This window comes from Miniopterus schreibersii, assembly GCF_964146895.1.
Source record: "Miniopterus schreibersii genome assembly, chromosome: 6".
Classification (NCBI taxonomy): domain Eukaryota; kingdom Metazoa; phylum Chordata; class Mammalia; order Chiroptera; family Miniopteridae; genus Miniopterus; species Miniopterus schreibersii.
In genome coordinates this window covers 5,718,675-5,736,333 of record NC_138107.1, presented here as the reverse complement: position 1 = coordinate 5,736,333, position 17,659 = coordinate 5,718,675, and the positions used below count along the sequence as shown (strand labels likewise).

General features: G+C 48.1%; 1 protein-coding gene across 1 annotated transcript; it reads left to right on the top strand.

Annotated features, from left to right (window-relative positions):
- Window positions 1–283: 283 nt before the first annotated feature.
- Window positions 284–17,264, top strand: UQCC2 (ubiquinol-cytochrome c reductase complex assembly factor 2). The gene is made up of 4 exons (XM_081140050.1): window positions 284–498; window positions 13,371–13,445; window positions 14,426–14,495; window positions 17,087–17,264. Exons 1-4 carry the CDS (start codon window positions 361–363, stop codon window positions 17,164–17,166), a joined length of 363 nt encoding a protein of 120 aa, XP_080996176.1. The 5' UTR covers window positions 284–360; the 3' UTR covers window positions 17,167–17,264.
- Window positions 17,265–17,659: the final 395 nt, after the last annotated feature.

Sequence of the window (17,659 nt, the reverse complement as noted above, 5' to 3'; positions counted from 1 at the left end):
TAATAACAACCTGTATTTACATGCAAATATATTCATTTATGCAAATTAGCACAGTTCTCCAAGGAGGGCTTTTTAGTCTGGAGCTTGTGCAGGCATTGAACAAAAAAAAGCAAAGCTGTCCCTGGGGTTCTCCACGTTGGACTTGCCCCGGGTTGCTGGGCGGCTTCCAGGAGAACGACGGCTGAACGAGCTCCGCTCGCAAACACAGGCCAGTAGCGCCCCTAGCGGAGGGCAGCGGGGGCGCCCCCGAAGTCGCGCATGCTCGCTCCTCTCCCTGCCCCTCCTCTTCGAGCCCGCGAGCCTTAGTGCGCAGGTGCCCGGCTGACTCCTCCCTCGGGGGCGGGGACAAGCGGGCCCGAAATGGCGGCCAGCCGTTACCGGCGTTTTCTTAAGCTCTGTGAGGAATGGCCAGTGGACGAGACCAAACGGGGCCGGGACTTGGGCGCTTACCTGCGGCAGCGGGTAGCACAGGCGTTTCGGGAGGGAGAGAACACCCAGGTGACCGGACTGTGGGGTCCGCCTTCGGCGGGGAGGCGGCTGGGGCGAGGGGAGGCGAGAACGAGGTAGAGGCGGGCCTACTGGTCGGCCGGCGGGGAGACGGGCGCACGCGCGCGCCTTCCCTCCCTGGGCGCACGCGCGCGCCTTCCCTCCCTGGGCGCACGCGCGCGCCTTCCCTCCCTGGGCGCACGCGCGCGCCTTCCCTCCCTGGGCGCACGCGCGCGCCTTCCCTCCCTGGCGCACGTGCGCGCGGACCCGCCACCCGGGACTCGGAGCGCGACCACCCGCCCCCTCTCGGGGCTCTCATCCCGCCGCACCTTGGAATTACCGGAGAAACTTCAAAACCTGGATGTCCGGCCCACTCAGCCTTACTAAAGGGCAATTTCTGGGAGTGGTTGGCCCCAGTGTTTTCCAAAGCTCTCCGGATGATTCCAGGTGCAGCCAGGGTTGAGACCTCACCACCGGTCGTGGACGGTGACAGATATAGGCTCATTTCTTCCCGACCCGATCCCGGTACCGCGCGCGGTTGTGCACGTCCTGAGCTGACCCCCAAGGACCTGTGCGAGGCCCCCACTAAGCTTTTGCCTGCTTCCTGGGCCCCTGTCAGTTAGTGCAGCAGGTGTGGGTCCTCAGCCAGGCCCCTGTGTGTGGGTCCTAGACTTTTGTTATGTTCTCCAGGTTGGCTGCAGCGCTGGGATTCATTCATTTGCACTTTACGTATTTATTGAGCACCCACCATGTGCCGGGAACTGTGCTAGGTGCTGGGGAGACAGCAGTGAAATAGACAGGTGAGGTCTTACCACATGAAAATTAAGTTTCCATTTTAGTTCAGGACACAGTAAGCAGGTAGGCATACATAAGACAGTCTAGGTAAGTGTGATTGACCCTTGAACAACTTGGGGGTCAGGGACACCAACGCCCACCCCCAGCAGTCGAAAATCCACATATAACTTTTGATACCCCACCCCACCTGGAAAAAATAACCTGTTGATTGGGAGCCTTACTGATAACATAGTCAATTAACATTTATTTTGTATATTATATGTAACATACACTGTATTCTTACAATAAAGTAAGCTAGAAAATAAAATATTAAGAAAATCATAAGGAAGAGAAAATACATTTACAGTACTGTACATATTTATTGAAAAAAATCTGTCTATAAGTGGACCCACACAGTTCAGACCTGTGTTGTTCAAGGGTCCACTGTACTGTGATGGATATAAAATATAGTAGCATGATAAAGGGGTAATATTAGTTATGATAGATAAGGCCATACTGAGGAGGTGACACATAGATGATACCTAATGCACATTTGGTGGGAAGAACATTTCTGACAGTGCAAAGATCCTGAGTCAGGAAGCAGATTGACATGTTAGAGGACATAGAGAAAGCCATAGTGGCTGGAGGGTAGTGAATGAAATGGAGTTTGCTAAGAACTGAGGTCAGAGGAGCCGGGCATGGTAGGGTCTTATAGGCTCTGGTTGAGTTGGATTTTATCATAAGGCCAGTGAAAAGCCATTTGGGGGGCGGGGGGGATTAGTCAAGAAATTGATGTGACCTAATTTACTTAAAAAAAAAAATACTACTCTGGTTGTATGTGGTGAATGGGTTACAGGGGACAAGAATAAAATGAGACAAGCAAAGGCCACCATGGTAGCCCAGGCAAGAAAAGGTGGTGGCTTGGATGAGGGTGGCAGCACAGGGGATGGGAGGGGATGGGTTCCAGTTGCAATGTAAAGGATGCATCAGCAGGACTTGCTGATGTACTGGACATGGGATAAAGGGAAAGAAGAACCAAGGATAACACCTAGATTTTTTTGGCCTGAGCACTGGGTGGAAGGTGGTAGGTACCATCTACTGAGATGGGAAGGGTGGGGTGTGAAAAAAAAATCTTGAGTTTGGTATTGGACATGTTAAACTTGAGCTGCTGAGTGGACTTACTTCCAAGTGGAAATGTCAAGTAGGCAGTGGGACATTTGAGCCTGGGGCTGAGGCAGAGGTCAGAGATATGAAATGTGATATATGTACACACAACCTGAAGAAATGACTTTTGCAAAATTTAGCCATGACCTATCAAAGCAGGAATTTGTTTTTTTGCAACTTAGCCCAATACAGAGCCAAGCTAGCCCACCTACTGGAGCAAGAACATGCCCAGTGGCATCACTGAAACTTGTCATTGAGTGGATGGTGACCATGGGCGGAGTGGAGTGTCTGGCTCAGAGCTTGTTTGGGGAGGGGGGCACACTACACTGAGGGCCCTCACACCTCTTGGTCTTCACTGGACCTAAGCATCAAGATCTTGAAGGGAAGGATCACATGTAGTCCCTACTCTGTAAACCCCATAGACTTCCTAGGACTCTGCTCCCTACATAGTTGTAGTGTGAACTTCCTGAGAATAAAGATATTGCCATTTTTATCCCCCCCTTCAAAAGACATTGGATAAATGTCTGAATAAATAAATGGTTGGTTACTGCTCATGAGACATCATTGGAATCTAGTTGCAGATGTAGCAGAACTAGATGGAGAGCAGTAGTGAGGAGTGAAGGGAATATGTGTGTGTTCTGTGAATTTGAGTAATGAGAATTGATTTGAGAACTTACTGTATGGGGAACTGCAGACAAGGGACAGAATCTGGCTCTTACCACCAAGAAGCTAACAGTTGGGCAGATACATGACTTACTCGAATGAAATCAAATAGTGAACGCAGCCAGCAGAGAGGCTGGCATAGGCTAAATCGTTGGGGAGGTGAGAGAGTGTCACATGCACCTACTTGACTAAGTCTAAGACAAGCCAGAAAAGGAGGGTAGAGCTTTCTCTTTTGGAGTTGTCATCCTTTGTCTCAGCTAGGGAGATTGTTCTGGTCAGTAGAAAGCCACACAGATATGAGTCATGGTCCGGTGCAATTCATGGCTCTGTCGATGGCTCCAGAGCAGCTGGTGCCTGCATCCCTGATGGAGTGAACCAGTGCATCATGGTGGCAGCAGGCGCATTACTCAGGACCACCGTCATGGTACCTCATCCTGATGTCACTTGAGAACATGTGTGGGCTTAGTAAATCTTTGTGGCCATTTTTGGAAGGAATTGAGAACAGCACCGCGAGTCACTCCCAGGGACACCCTCGGATCAATTATAAAGACCTTGAGAAAAAAGATGATCTGGTAGAATCTTCATGAAATGGCAGTCTGCAGCGGGCATTAGACCAAGTTGGCTGTAGAGCTCCCCCTTGGTTATGCCAGTTGCCAGGAAGAAATGACTGGAGGGGAGGCAGCTCTGCTCCACAGCCTTTTTGTTCCTCAAGAGGAGAAAGGCAGGCAGCCTCATGACTGCCTATATCTTGACAATAACACTGAACACATGCTTGGCATACTTTTGCTTGCGTGATCTCATTTAATTTAGTCCTTCGTGCAGCTGAGTGAGGTAGCCATCACTATTTCCATTTTATAGGCAAGGAAACAAAATCAAAATAAAACCACTTGCTCAGGGTCCTCTGGGAATTAAGTGGCAAAGACAAGTAGAGACAGACCCTGCTGCCCTGGCCGGATTTGCTGTGGCCTCCCTGGTGCCTGGTCTTTCCTCAGCTACTGGTCCACCTGAGTTATTTCTTTGTCTTAGAAAGGCCTCTTGTTCTGTGAACTTCAAGCCACTCTCTTCCCCTCATTCCCTGCTCAAACCTTTTCAGACCACGGACAGATTGGGCAAAGAATCAAACATCTCCCTATGTTTACCCACCTACTTTTCTTTGGCCCAGCCAGTCTTCCCTGGTGAGGATGGGAAGAAAGATGGGCCTTGGGTGGGACAAAGCGCAGAAAAGCCAGACTCACTGGAAAACAAGTTCATCATTCCGACTCGAAACCAGAGTCCAAAAACCACTGCGCCATTTATTCCACCTCAGATTGCCCTTGGGGTAGTCTCAGGTCCACCCCAAACCCACCAGAGGGAGGGATGGTGGGAAGCAAGGACACACTTAACACCTCTTACACCCTCTACACTCTTGTGCAGCACTATTTATGGGGTTTGCCCCTTGAATACAGTTTCCTGAAGAAAATGTGTTCCCTGCGGCACCTGGAGCTTAATAAAAGAATCACGACATGGGGGAAGGTGGCAAAACAACTGCCATTGTTGACCTAAGTACAAGGAAAGGAGCAAATTCTTCTAATGAGCTTGTTAGGTGCACAAGCAGCTTCCTAAAAGCTCCCTGCCTGCGCACCCACTCACCTGGTGTGGGCACAGCTCTGAGGACCTGCCTGGAAGTGAGCCACCCAGGCAGGTGCTCCCCTGCCAGTGAGTTCTCATGTGCTATCCAGGTTTCATAATGTCGGCCCATCTAAAAGAAGTTGACTCGGTCATTTCCACTTCTCCCAGAAGAATTCAAAGCTTTATGTAGTCCTGTTTTCTCTGTCATCCAGGTGAGGCCTGGTTTTTGGTAATCTGCAGTGTGGCGGTGACCTGGCAATGGAGGTGCCATCTCAACATTGCTCACCCCTACACATGGGCCCCCTGAAGTCAAGCATTTGAGGAATGGCCCAAGGACAAGTTATGCTGTTTTTAGTTATAATATTGAACCCACTGTAAAACAGGAGCTGTGAGAAAATAAGTGTCTCTCTCTTTGTCTCCCAGTTCCCATGGAGCTAGGTTGGGGAACGTGGTGGTTAGAGCAGGGCCAGCACCCCATGCACATGCGAAAGTGCACGTGTTCCTCCTAGAGGGTAAGCTCACTTTCAGTGAGTCTCCACTTTACTCAGAAATCTTGCGCTCTGCCTGTTGGCTCCTGGGCAAGTGGCAGGCGGCTTTGTGAGGCCTTCCTTGCCCTCTGGCCCACGGTTCCAGCCTGTGTTTCACCTCTCAGCACACGCCAGCACGTGTCCTAGCCTCAGTGAGGGTGTCTTCTTGTTGCCTCCCAAATTGGCCATAAAATAAGTGGTCCTTAACCTTTGAGAATCTAGTGGGCTGTGAGCACCACCATCCTCCCCCCAAATACACAGCTTGCCGAGAATTTGGTGACTTCCCAGGCCCTTGAAACACTGCTTGGCTCAAGACCCTGCCTGTGGGAAACAGCCTTGTCCCCCTGCTTTTCATGCCTCCTCCTCCCAGTCACTCCTCTGAACCCCGTTCCACCCATGCCCAGGTCCAGCTCTGAAGTCTACACCCCTCAAAGTGAGGGACTCGCTGCCCCTCACTCTGAGCCATCACTGCAGTGGAACTCAAGACCTTCCCTGCCACACCTGTCCTGTTGGCCAGACCTGGCAACGCCGTGCTCTGATCTGTAACTGGTGCTCAGTTATCTGGAGTCCCGGGTCCATGTTTGATTTTTTACTTCAATCCTGTCTTGTCTCCTCAGTGATTGACAGTTTCTCCAGGGCCAAGGCTGGGTCTTTCTGTCCTCCCACAGCCTCCTAGCAGAGCACTGTATGTAGTAGGTGCTCAGAAAATACATTTTCAGTTGAAGGGAATAGGCTCCTATAATAGAATGAACTCTTCAGAAGTTCATTACCAAGTCATGAAAACCTTTTTTCATAGATCCTCCTGGACTGAATCCAGCTCTATCTTAACTAGCAAAGCAATTTACGACTCCCTTTCCCAAAAGTGCTTATGAGTCCCTTTGTGTGACTAGAATAGGGGCCGCTGTACCAATTGCTGTCACCACCCAAAATTCAATTTTGAAAGTTAGAGTCCGTGCCTGGGGCACCGATGTATTTGTGTATGTACAAAATATGGGAAAGAGAAATTTGCTGATAGCTGAGCAGGCGAAATGCAAAGGAGCCAAAATAGAGCCATAGAGGACACTTTGTCAGTTGAACATTTTTTTATTCACATTTCAGAAGCAGAACTGAATTTTTCTTAATGTGCCACTGCCGCATTTTTCAGACCCAGCACTGCTATTAGTCCTAAAATGTCTGTGATCTCGTTAGGTATGAATGCAAAGTCAGGTCATTTAAAGCTTATATATAAGAACATTTCTAAAAGTGTGCGGTACATTTCATCAGGCAAACTATTTCAAAACTCAGGACTGTTTGTGTGGAGTCTGAATAAAGTGTAGGGTGTAGGTGTGTGGTGAGGCTTTTGTAACTAAAGTCTTTCTGCTGATGTCCTTTTAAGTAGTAAACAGACTTTTTTAATTGCTGAGCTTGGCTTGGGTGTGACGGAACCAGAGTGGCTATGGCCCTGTCTCCTCAGGCAGTAATAACTCAGCCTGATGTTAGCAAATGCAAACTCTCGTCACCACCATGGACCCACTTCCACAGCCTCAGAGGGACACCTTCTGACCTCAGATGGGAAGTTGGGTGACAAGTTCATTTTTTGGTGATTGGTTATTTATAGGTGTTTAAGTGTTTGGTTCCCTCTCTGATTGTTAATGAGCTCCAGGCAATATGTGAAATATCTAACAGATGGTCTCTTTATTGCTGAAGGAATTTTAAGGCGTCAAGGGAGCCCAGAGGGTCACTCTCTTTTTCACTCAGACCCTCTGCTCTTTGTCCTCATGGGAGCTGTGCTCTGTAAGGATGACCCTGCCCTCTCTGCCCCTTGCTGCCCTGCTCACCCCCTGAGGGTCGGGTAGGAGGTGGCTGAGCAGTCCTCTGGCACATTCTCACCATTAGAGAAGTTAGAGGAGAAGCAGGAGGGGAACTTGCATTGGCAAGATTTCTGAGGGCGAGGATCTGGTGGGGATGTGGGTTTGACGAGGATGTGCTGTCTCAGTGGCCTAACAGCAGTGGCAGGAGCCCCAGAGAGAGGCACTGGGAGGAAGTCGAGTCAGCGGTGTGTCACCTTTCCTAAGAGCATGGTCAGTGACAGGAGGAGGGAGGGTCCAGAAGAGCGCCATCAGTGAAGAGCAGGTGCAGCAGATGGTGCGCACGCAGCAGAGACATGGAGCTCTCGGGGTCAGGGTCGCAGGTGTGGTCAGGTACGTAGGCAGTGGGCGCCTCTCACTTCCCATCCTTCATCACTTCCATTTCTAGCCACACCCCCAGCAGTCACAGGGCAACACTGATTCTTTGATCAAGTCCTCGATGCCACGCCCTGGACGTGTGCTCGTCCAGCCCTGTGCCTGGAAAGCCCACTTCTGTCTGGTAACTCCCACTCACTCTCCACCGGGACCCTCTGGCAGATCTTCCCTGGCTCCCTGGGCAGCGTCGGCACCTCCACGCACCTACAGTCCCCTTATTCCACCATCACCAGGATCCTCCTGAACTGTTCTTTCTTCCTCCTTGCAGTGTGTGGGGTAGATGCCTGTGTTTACGCAGCTGTTGACTACTAATAGCAGCACAACTAATCCCTCACATCCATCAGCACTCCAGGTCCCTAGTCAGCCACCATTGCCTTCTACTGTCACTCCGCCCTCAGAAGTAGGGGCTATTCTTTTTCTTCTGTTAAAAGAAAGGTTAAGTTGGCCAGTAGCTTCAGAAATGTCAGTACTTGAAAAACAGAGGCCGAGGAACTGTCCCAGCTGAAAGGAGAAATACATGTGACAGATAAACTCAGTAGGCAATCCTGGGCCAAAAGGGTTTTTTTCCTATAAAGATTATTACTGAGAGAACTGGAATATGGACGATGCACTAGGTAACATGCCGTGTCAATGTGAAATGTCCTGAATTTGATCACTGAACTGTGGTTATGTAAGATAATATCCTTGTTCTTAAGAAACACACTGAAATCTTACAGAGTGAAGGGGCATTATGTTTCACTCTGCTCTCAAATAGATCAGAAGAAAAATATGTATATGTAGATACACAGAATGATAAGGCAAATGGGAGGAGATTTTTTAAGAGTCAAGGGCAGGAGGACATTGAGGGATTTGCCCAACATCCCAGAGCTGGTTGGTGAAGATGCCAAGATTCAGGCCCAGGTGGTTTGACTCCAATGCTCTCCACAGCCATGGAGACCGGCTCCTACTCAGGCAAGTGAGCACACGGTAGATGTTCAAGGCACTTTTTTGAAACTGATAAACAAACACATCTCTGCAGGTATGAAGAGAGCAAGCAGAAGTTGAAATGCACAGTTATCTTTTGATAATCTACGTAATTTTTTTTTTTAATAAGAGAAAGTTTATTTAGAAAGAGTAGAAGAAGTACGCTGTAAGCAAAAGAAGGACCCTTGGAACTTAGGGGAAAGAAGCGGGGGGAGGGGAGGCACAGACCTGCTCCATAGAGAGAGCCACTACCTAATACTCTTTTTTTTTTTAATTTGTGTTTGTTGTCGAAAGTATTACAGATAGCCTCCTTTTCCCCCATCGATCCCCTCTACCCTGCATCCGCCCCCCTCAGGTCTTCACCATACTATTACCTGTATCCATGGGTTATGCATGTAAGTTCTTTGATTAATTTCTCCCCACCCACTTCCCCACCCCTGCCTTCCTACTGAGATTCATCAGTCTATTCCATGCTTCTATGTCTCTGGATCTATTTTGTTCCTCAGTCTACTTTGTTTATTAGATTCCACATATGAGTGAGATCACGTGAAACTGAATCAGGAAGAATCAGGAAACCTGAATGGGCAAATAACAATTGATGAAATTGAAGCAGTAATAAACTCCCAGCAAACAAAAGCCCTGGTCCAGATGGCTTCACAAGGGAGCTTTCTAATTCTTAAGTTGTAGGGTTAGATTGTTTACTAAATATTTTTCTTGCTTTTTGAGGTAGGCCTGAGTGCTATGAAATTCCTTCTTAGGACTCCTTTTGCTGTGTCCCACAGATTTTGGATTATGTGTTAATTTTCATTTGTTTCCAGGAAGTTTTTGATTTCTTTCTTGATCTTACTGGTAACCCATTCATTGTTTAATAACATGCTATTTAGCCTCTATGTGTTTGAATGTTTTTGAGTGTTTTTACTGTAGTTGATTTCTAATTTCATGCCATTGTGATCTGAGATGCTTAATAAGATTTCACTTTTCTTGAACTTGTAGAGACTTGTCTTGTATCCTAACATGTCTATCTTTGAGCACAACCCATGTGCGCTTGAAAGGAATGTATATTCTGCAGCTTTGGGGTGAAATGTTCTGTAAATATTAATTAAATCCATCTGATCTACTGTGCCATTTAGAGTCACTGTTTCTGTGTTGACTTTTTGTCCAGAAGATCTATCTAATGAAGTCGGCGGGGTGTTAAAGTCCATAATTATGACTGTATTGCTGTTGATCTCTCCCTTAAAGTCCTTAAGGTTATTAATGATAGATCCTTATTTATTGCCATTTTAATTCTTTATGCCTATGTATCTCTCTGTTTCTTATTATTACAGCAGTCCCTTTAACATTTCCTGTAGTGCTGGTTTGGTGGTGATAAACTCCTTTAGCCTTTTTTGGTCTGGGAAGCTCTTTATTTCACCATCTACTTTGAATGATAGCCTGGCTAGATCGAGTATTCTTGGTTTCAGATCCTTGCTTCTCATTATCTTGAATATTTCATGCCATTCCCTTCTGGACTGTAGAGTTTCTGATGAGAAGTCAGCTGACAGCCTTATGGGAGCTCCTTTGTAGGTAACAACTTGCTTTTCTCTTGCTGCCTTTAAGATTCTCTCTGTGTCTTGAATTTTGGGCAGTTTAATTATGATGTCTCTGGGTGTGAGCCTCTTTGGGTTCTTCTTGCTTGCGACTCTCTGTGTCTCCTGAACTTGTGTGGCCTTTTTCTTGACCAGGTTGGGGAAGTTTTCTCCCGTTATTTCTTCAAACAGGTTCTCTATCCCTTGCTTATTCTCCTCCCCTTCTGGTACTCCTATAATGCGAATATTGTTATATTTCATGCTGTCCCACAGCTCCCTTAAACTGTCCTCTTGTTTTTTGTTTTTTCTTTTTGGATCTCTTGATTAAGTGATTTTTTTTCTACCCTGTCTTCTAATTCACTGATCTGATCCTGAGCTTCCTCTAATCTGTTGTTTATTCTTTCCAATGTATTCTTTATTTCTGCTGTGTCATTCTTCATTTCTGACTGGTCATTTTTCATAGTTTCTATATCTTTTTTCAAGCTGTTGAGCATCCTTACTTTCAGTATTCTGAACTCTATATCTGATATATTGCTTATCTCCATTTCATTTAGCTCTTTTTCTGGAGACTTCTCTTGTTCTTTCATTTGGGGCTTTTTTGTCTCCCCATTTTGGCTGCCTATTTGGGTTGTTTCTATGTATTAGGTGTATCTTCTAGGACTCTCAGTCTTTTGGGAGGGTCTCTGGTGCAGGCTAGTCTCAGATGCTCTTTGTGACTGGCCTTGAGTACCCTGTTTGGAGCTATCAACAACCCATGGCTTGTGGTTCCCTCTGCTGGGGCTGCGTGCGTTTGGACAGGACCAAGATGCACACCAAAGTCTGCTTTTCTCAGGCCCAGGTACAGAAGAAGACCAGGGAAAGACTCAAAGCTCCCAGAAGTCCGCCTCTGCCTGCAGGCTGATTGATCTTAGTCTTTTAATGAGCCTCAGGCTATAGAACAGCCAGAGGACACTCTACAGCATGGGAGGAGAGGTTTTCCAATGGGTGGTGCAATTGCTTTCCCCCCAGGCAAAAGCTGCCTGGCTGGCAAAGGTCTGCCTGAGAAAGATGTCTTCTGCAGTATAGGCAAATTACTCAGCACAGGAATCCGGACAGCTGCCCTCTGAGGTTCTTCTCCAGAGCCCGAAACCCCAGATTCTTCTCACACAGCTCTAGTCCACTCTGCACTCCCTCCTCCAGAGCCCAAGGTGAGTGGCTTCACACAAAACTTTGTGCTTTGGCCATTTAAGAGGGTGCCTGCAGTTCCAGCTGTCTCTCCCTGGCAGACAGAAACCCAGCTGCTTTTCACAGCCAGATGTTATGTGGGCACCTCTCTCAGTTCTGGTGCTCTGGGGGATTTAGGCCCCAGAGTCCTCAGTGGGAACCCCCCACAGCTGAAATATCCCAGTGGACCTTCAGCTACTGCCTGTGGGAGCCCAGCCAGCCCTTTCTCGCCTCCACATTTCCTACCAGTCTCTATGTGGTCTTTTCCTCCGTAGTTATGAGGGTGCTCTCCAGCTAGTCATCCGTTGATTGTTCAGGGTGGTTTTTCTCTATTGTAGTTGTAATTCCAGTTTGGTCCTGGGAGAGTGTCAGTGTAGCTTCCACTCAGTCCATCGCCATCTTGGAATCTCTCCCTGATACTCTTTAGAACTTGGTGCTGGTGCCGGTCTCCTCCTCCTTGTGTGCCTGTACCGCCTGTTCCTCTGTCTTCTGTGTTAGCTCTTGGTTGTGCACGCCATGCTGAAGACACAGGGCTCACACTGCCCTCCCGAGTGGGTGCTGCAGAATTCCGCCCCTGGGCTTCCCCTGGAAGCGCTGCCCGCCCGGCCGCCCGGCGGGGACCCAGACTCAGCCACAGTCTGTTTCCATCAGGTCCTTCTTTTCAGCCCTTGGCCCCAGTCCACTCAGACGATGCCTCTGGTTATTATTCAGCAAACACTGGCTATCTCCTCAGCCCGTAATCCTTTCTCTTCTGATGTGCTACCTCATTCTCAAGATGAGTGGCTGAACCGGCGCAGATCACACGGAACCAAATGAATGGCCATCTTTTTGTTTGCGGTAAAGTGGAGCCCTTGTTTGACACGCACATAGAGGCAGAAGCTAATGGCCTTATTAAAACGCTTAACTACTGATTTATTTGTGCTCTGCCTTCTTCAAGAAAGGATTTAAGTTAGAAAAGTCCATCATTTGAATTCTGGCAAAAAACATAAAAGAGAAAGTTGTGTTCTGGGGAGTTTTCAGAATTCTTGGCTGAAGAATGTAAGGAACTATAGATAATAATAGCAAGGGCCGAGGGAAGGGAAACCAACAAGAGGCATGAAAGGTAAATAACCACCTCTCATCTGTCTTCCCTGGAGTTTCCAGCGAGGGCATCGCTGTCTTAGGCACCCAGAATCTCTCTATTTTCCCCTTTCTACTCACAAGGCTGCAGTGTTCGGGGCCTTCCTTCCTAGCAGGACCTGGCTGAACTCTCCCTCTTTTCCTCAGCTCACGTATCTCAGCTCAGCGTACCTGTTTCTTCATGTTCTTTTCTTGCAAATTTCAACCGCTCCCCACTTACCACAGTTGAAGGCCCAGATGACTTTTTTTTGCCTTTCAAAAAAGAATCTCTATTTAATACATTTCATATTAAAGGTTTAACTCAAAAAGCTCTTTTTCTCCAGCCCAGGCACTTTTGCCTACATATTCAGACCCTCTGCGTAGAGAGCATTCCTGCCTCCTCTGCCTTGCCCAACCCTTCCCCCACCAGAAGGCTAACTCTTATGTATCCTTCAGAGCCCCGCTTCCTCTCACCTCCACCATACACTGACCACTCCCACGTGGGGACGCCCCCTCCTCTGACTTCTCCGAGCCCACACTGCCCTAGTGGTCCCTTTATGAGAGTCACCCTTCCTGCATTGTATTTTTATTGTGGCATCTCCCTCTGCAGCTGGCATGGTTGCACAAGGCACAGATGCTCAACGACTTTTTTTTTTTAAATAGATCTTTATTGATTTCAGAGAGAGGAAAGGAGAGGGAGAGAGAGATAGAAACATCAATGATGAGTCATTGATCAAGCCCGCAACCAGGCATGTGCCCTGACCAGGAATCGAACCCCGATCGCCTGGATACTAGGTCGACGCTCAACCTCTGAGCCACACCCGGCCGGAACAACTACTTCTTTACCAGTTGATTGATAGAGTTTTTCTGCATGTTGGGGAGTTGATGAGGTGGAGCCATTACTCCAAAAAGGTGATTTCTCATAGCAGGGAGTTCGGGGAGTTAGCCCAGGTTTGCTTCCATGGAGCAGAGAAGCGAGTGCTGAGTGCGTCCTGCTTCATGTGAATGCCTTGTTCAAGGTGTCCTTCCTGGAGGAACAGGAGGGTGTGGGAGGCAGGGCTTATTTGCTCACTACTTCGGGGTTCTTTGTTTTTCAGGTTGCAGAGCCTGAGGCCTGCGATCAGATGTACGAGAGCTTAGCACGACTCCATTCAAACTATTACAAGCACAAGGTGAGTGGGCACAGTCTCTTATATCCCCAGCCTCTGACCAGAGAGGACCTATAAGAACAAGTGAAATTCTGATTCTACAGTGTTTTGTAAAGAATTGCAGTTTTGCTACTTTCACATGTAACCAGTAATTTCAAGCAAGCCAACAAAGGCACCTGGTAGAGGCTTTTAGGTCACTTAAATAAAAGCTACTTATACTCCTGAATAAAAGCCATGTATTTTATATGCCAGTGTGTGCTTCTGGGTGTGTTTGATAACTGTTGGATCTTAGATTTTCCCATCCACTCTGGTGGAAGTGGCATTGCCCTACTCTGGTGACAAGGGTGAGGTGATGGGGCAAGTCCTGTCAGACAAAACAGCTTCTCCTGGGGCCTTTCATGACAGCTGCCAAATTCCACTGAGTGTGGTTTTCTCAGGCTTGAAAAATGTGTTCAGTATTCCCCAAGTCTGCAGGGTGGGGCCAAAGTAGGTTTACAGTTGTGAGTACGAGAAACAGAGTTTATCCTTGTGTTATTATTTATTATTTATTGTATTATCTTCCATACGAACAACTGTAAACCAACTTTGGCCCCACCCTGGACATGGCCAAATGCCTAGCCTACTTGGAAAAGGATTTCTTCTAAATCCTTGCAACTCAGAGTGTGGTCCAAGAGCAGCAGCAGGGAATCGCCTGGGTTAGAAATAAGAATCGTGGGCCCAGCCCCAGTCCTGAAACAGCCTGCTTTCCCCAGAAGATTCCTGTGCCTGTTCAAGCTGGAGCCACCAGCCACAGATGATGCCGGTTCTTGCGAGGCCACATCTTTGACCTCCAGGTGGCGCTGCTCTTCTCCTTGCTGGGCCTCTAGTCTCTGGACAACCGTTGTGGCCCAGGGAATGCCTTTAGAGAGCCAGGCTTCTTTCAGGATTGGCAGGTCTCAGGTTGTGCTGCAGAACTAATCTTCTCTCCCCTCCCTTCTCTCTTCCTCTCTGCCCCTTGTGACCAGTACCCTCGCCCCAGAGACACGAGCTTCAGTGGCCTGTCCCTGGAAGAATACAAGATGATCCTTTCCACAGGTATTGAAAGCACAGCTGCCCTTTCAGGTTGTTTTGCAAATGATTCTTTGAGTTTGAGAGGCCAAAGGGAATTGTCTAATAATACAGCTCATAGCCTGATGGAAAATGTTTGGAATAGCCCACAGGAAATTCTCAAGCTACAGCGCTTATACTCGGGCCATAGAATATGGAGAAGGTCAATGGCATTATTTTAAAAAAGAAAATCCATCTTTAGAGCTTTTAAATTCAAGGCGGAGCAGCAGGGAACAGGGGGATACATGTTTGCCAAATGGAAGTAGTTGAAATCAGGATGGAAGGAAAATAATTTTATTTTTATGGTCCTAAGAGGGCTTTATAAACGAGTGTTTTAATTAAAACAAAAAGCCATTCAATAAACGTGTATGGAGATATCCACTAAGACTTATCTGACCCAGGGGACATGGTCTGTGGGTTAGATGTGGGTTTGACTAGGTATGTTTTCAAGTCGTTGATAGACTGTGATTAACAAGAAAGGAAATACCCTGCCCAGCCCAGCCCCTCTGTACTTCCGCATCTCCATTGTCACTGATGGGGGAACCCTGGGTTGAAGTAGGCAGGTTCTGGAAAATTACTATTTTTATTGCCAAGGATATCTTATTGCCAAGGATATATATATCTGATATCAAAAATAGGCTAACCTTTTCTGAGAGGCATGGCCCTGAAACATTCACCTTCTGGTGGTACTCTAGAAATTTCCCTTTCCCATTCCCCTGGCAGTCTTCAGCAGCTACATTTTAGGGATTTGGCATTCCAGAAAACTCTTACCTTCTAAGCAGATTAACACCTGGTGGTGTCACCTGCTGTTATATCAACTCTGATCCTGTTTTTAAAGCAGTACCCTAGAAAACTGGGGTAAAGGTATTTTTGCTAGGCAGAATCGTGAAATCCAGCACTGATGCACGAGGTCATTATGAGGACCCGGAGAGTTTGAGCAAAGTTTGAACTTGAAACTAGAAAGGAAATGAGTTCTGGAGGCACAGCCTCTGCCCCTTGTTAACCTCAGGAACGTCTCTGAGTGGGCGGGGGACAGGCCGTAGACTGTTCCGCCTGGGGGATCAGCTCCAAGAAACCTGCTGCTAACTTCTTTCCTCAGCGATCCTATCCTTGTTGTGACTGCAGAACAAGCTTACCAAGTGTCTCCTCTGACAGGCCAGGAAAACACCTTGCAGTGTTTGTAGTGAGAGGCTTTGAGGCCTGGCAAGTGGCTGCAGTCTGGTTCCCAAATGTGTCCACCCTGGGCTTGGGGTCACGGGAGACTAAAGAGGCCTCATGGCTTGTAAGTAGACAGGGATCCAGCCCTCGGCATCCCACTTTGTCCCCATAGCGCACCTGGACTCCTGGAAAGCCCCAGGGTGGGATGCTGCGCTCCTGGCTAAGGGGCAGTGTGACCTAATTTAGTCAGGAGACCACTGACAGTCAGTGTTGATAAGTAACGTAAGTTACCTTTTGTTCAAAAAAGCTGTTACTTTTCTCTACAAGTTTTGTTAACAGATAAAAATCCAGGCTATGAAATTTAGACAGGACTGTGGGGAAATCTAAATTTAATATACAGGCAAGATCAGGTATAGAATTTTAGCCCTGGAGACTTTAGACCAGTGGTTCTTGACTTGGGCAATTTTGCCACCCAGGGGAGATACATGGTAATGTCTGGAGACATTTTTAGTTGTCACAGCTAGGAGTGGGTATGGTAGGGAGGTTCTGCTACTGGTATCTAATGGGTAGAGGCCAAGATGCTGCTAAACATCCTACAATGCACAGGTCAGCCCCTCAGTGAAGTTATCCTGCCCCAAATGTCAATAGTGCCAAGACTGAGAACCCAGCTTTGGTTCCTTTGGGGCTGTGTGTGTGTGTGTGTGTGTGTGTACACACGTACATGTAAAGGGCCCCATGGCCTCCACTAGCTCCCTGCTGCCTTCATAGCTATGAAGATGGCCACCTTTTCTTGGGTGCAGGTCGGGTGCCAGGCAAGTTACCTCCGCGATTTCCTTTAATCCTCACAACTTTTGAGGCAGGTATTTTTCTACTTTTCAGATGAGGAACCTGAGGCTCAAAGGGTAACGTAACTTGTTTGAGGGGACCCAGTGAGGAAATGATGGGCAGGGATTCTGGTGCAGGTCCGTCTCCCTTCCCAGTGTGTGCTCACCTCCACAGCACGTGGTGAACCCACACTGCCTGGGTTCAAATCCCAGCTCTACCACTTCCTAGCTGTGTGACCTGAGCAACTGTCTTGACCTCCCTCTGCCTTAGTTTCTACATCTGAAAAAGGGAGACAGTAAGGTGTGTGTGGCATGGGCTAAGTTGTGAGAGAGCACCTGGGCCTGAGTTTCTTTGCCCAGGCATGCAGAGCAGGGTATCGAGAGCGCGGCTTAGACGATGAATATGAGACGAGTGCCCAGTCCACGCTAGCAGTTAGTTTCTATGGCCTGTCTGATCTGCTTTTCGGAAGTTGGGTCTACGCTTCCCTTTCTCAGGGACAGACTGGGAAAGCAAGGCCTGCTCACGAGAAGGCCTGGGGCCAATATACGTCAGCAAGTTTTAGATTTCAGCCTCCTTTTTGTCTTGCCGTTTTGCAGACACCCTGGGAGAGTTCAAGGATATGAATAAAGGCATGTGGAAGAAACTGCAGGAGAAGTTCACCGCCAAGGAGTCCTGAGAAGCAGCGCCTGTGCTCAGTCCTTCAGTCCTTATCTTGCCCACGAACCTAAGGGTGGATGTTGCCATCCTAAATAAAGCCGCCCTGATTCCCTGCTCCTTGGGATCGCATCTAGTCTCTACAGAGGACACCCTGTTGCTCCAGAGAAAGCTGCAGCCCGAGCGGGGATGCCCCAGCATCCGCCCCGCTCGCGGTCAGGGTAGGAAGTCTCTAGGAGAGAGGAAGCTTGGGGCTCCGTCCAGCCTGGGAAGGGAAGGTGCCCGGCCTCTGGGCGAGGTGCTTCCTGTGCAGCCTAGGAGCCTGTTGGGGGGTCTGACTGGTTCCCTTGTGTGGTGGGAAATAGCCAAAAATAGTAAACATTGAAGAAGGCAGCCTGCGGCAAACAGCAGGAGGTGGCGGGCAGAGATGAGAAAAGTCTGTTCAGCCTCCGTTTCCATGACACAGAAGGACAGAGCTGGTCCTCTGCCCTGACCTTGCAGGAAACCTGTGTTCC

Bases quoted from the DNA above. Each gene is read 5' to 3' on its own strand.
- UQCC2 (XM_081140050.1), top strand. From the start codon at position 361: ATGGCGGCCAGCCGTTACCGGCGTTTTCTTAAGCTCTGTGAGGAATGG. The intron at 499-13,370 runs GTGACCGGACTG...TTTGTTTTTCAG, and splicing joins GGGAGGGAGAGAACACCCAG to GTTGCAGAGCCTGAGGCCTG. The intron at 13,446-14,425 runs GTGAGTGGGCAC...CCTTGTGACCAG, and splicing joins CAAACTATTACAAGCACAAG to TACCCTCGCCCCAGAGACAC.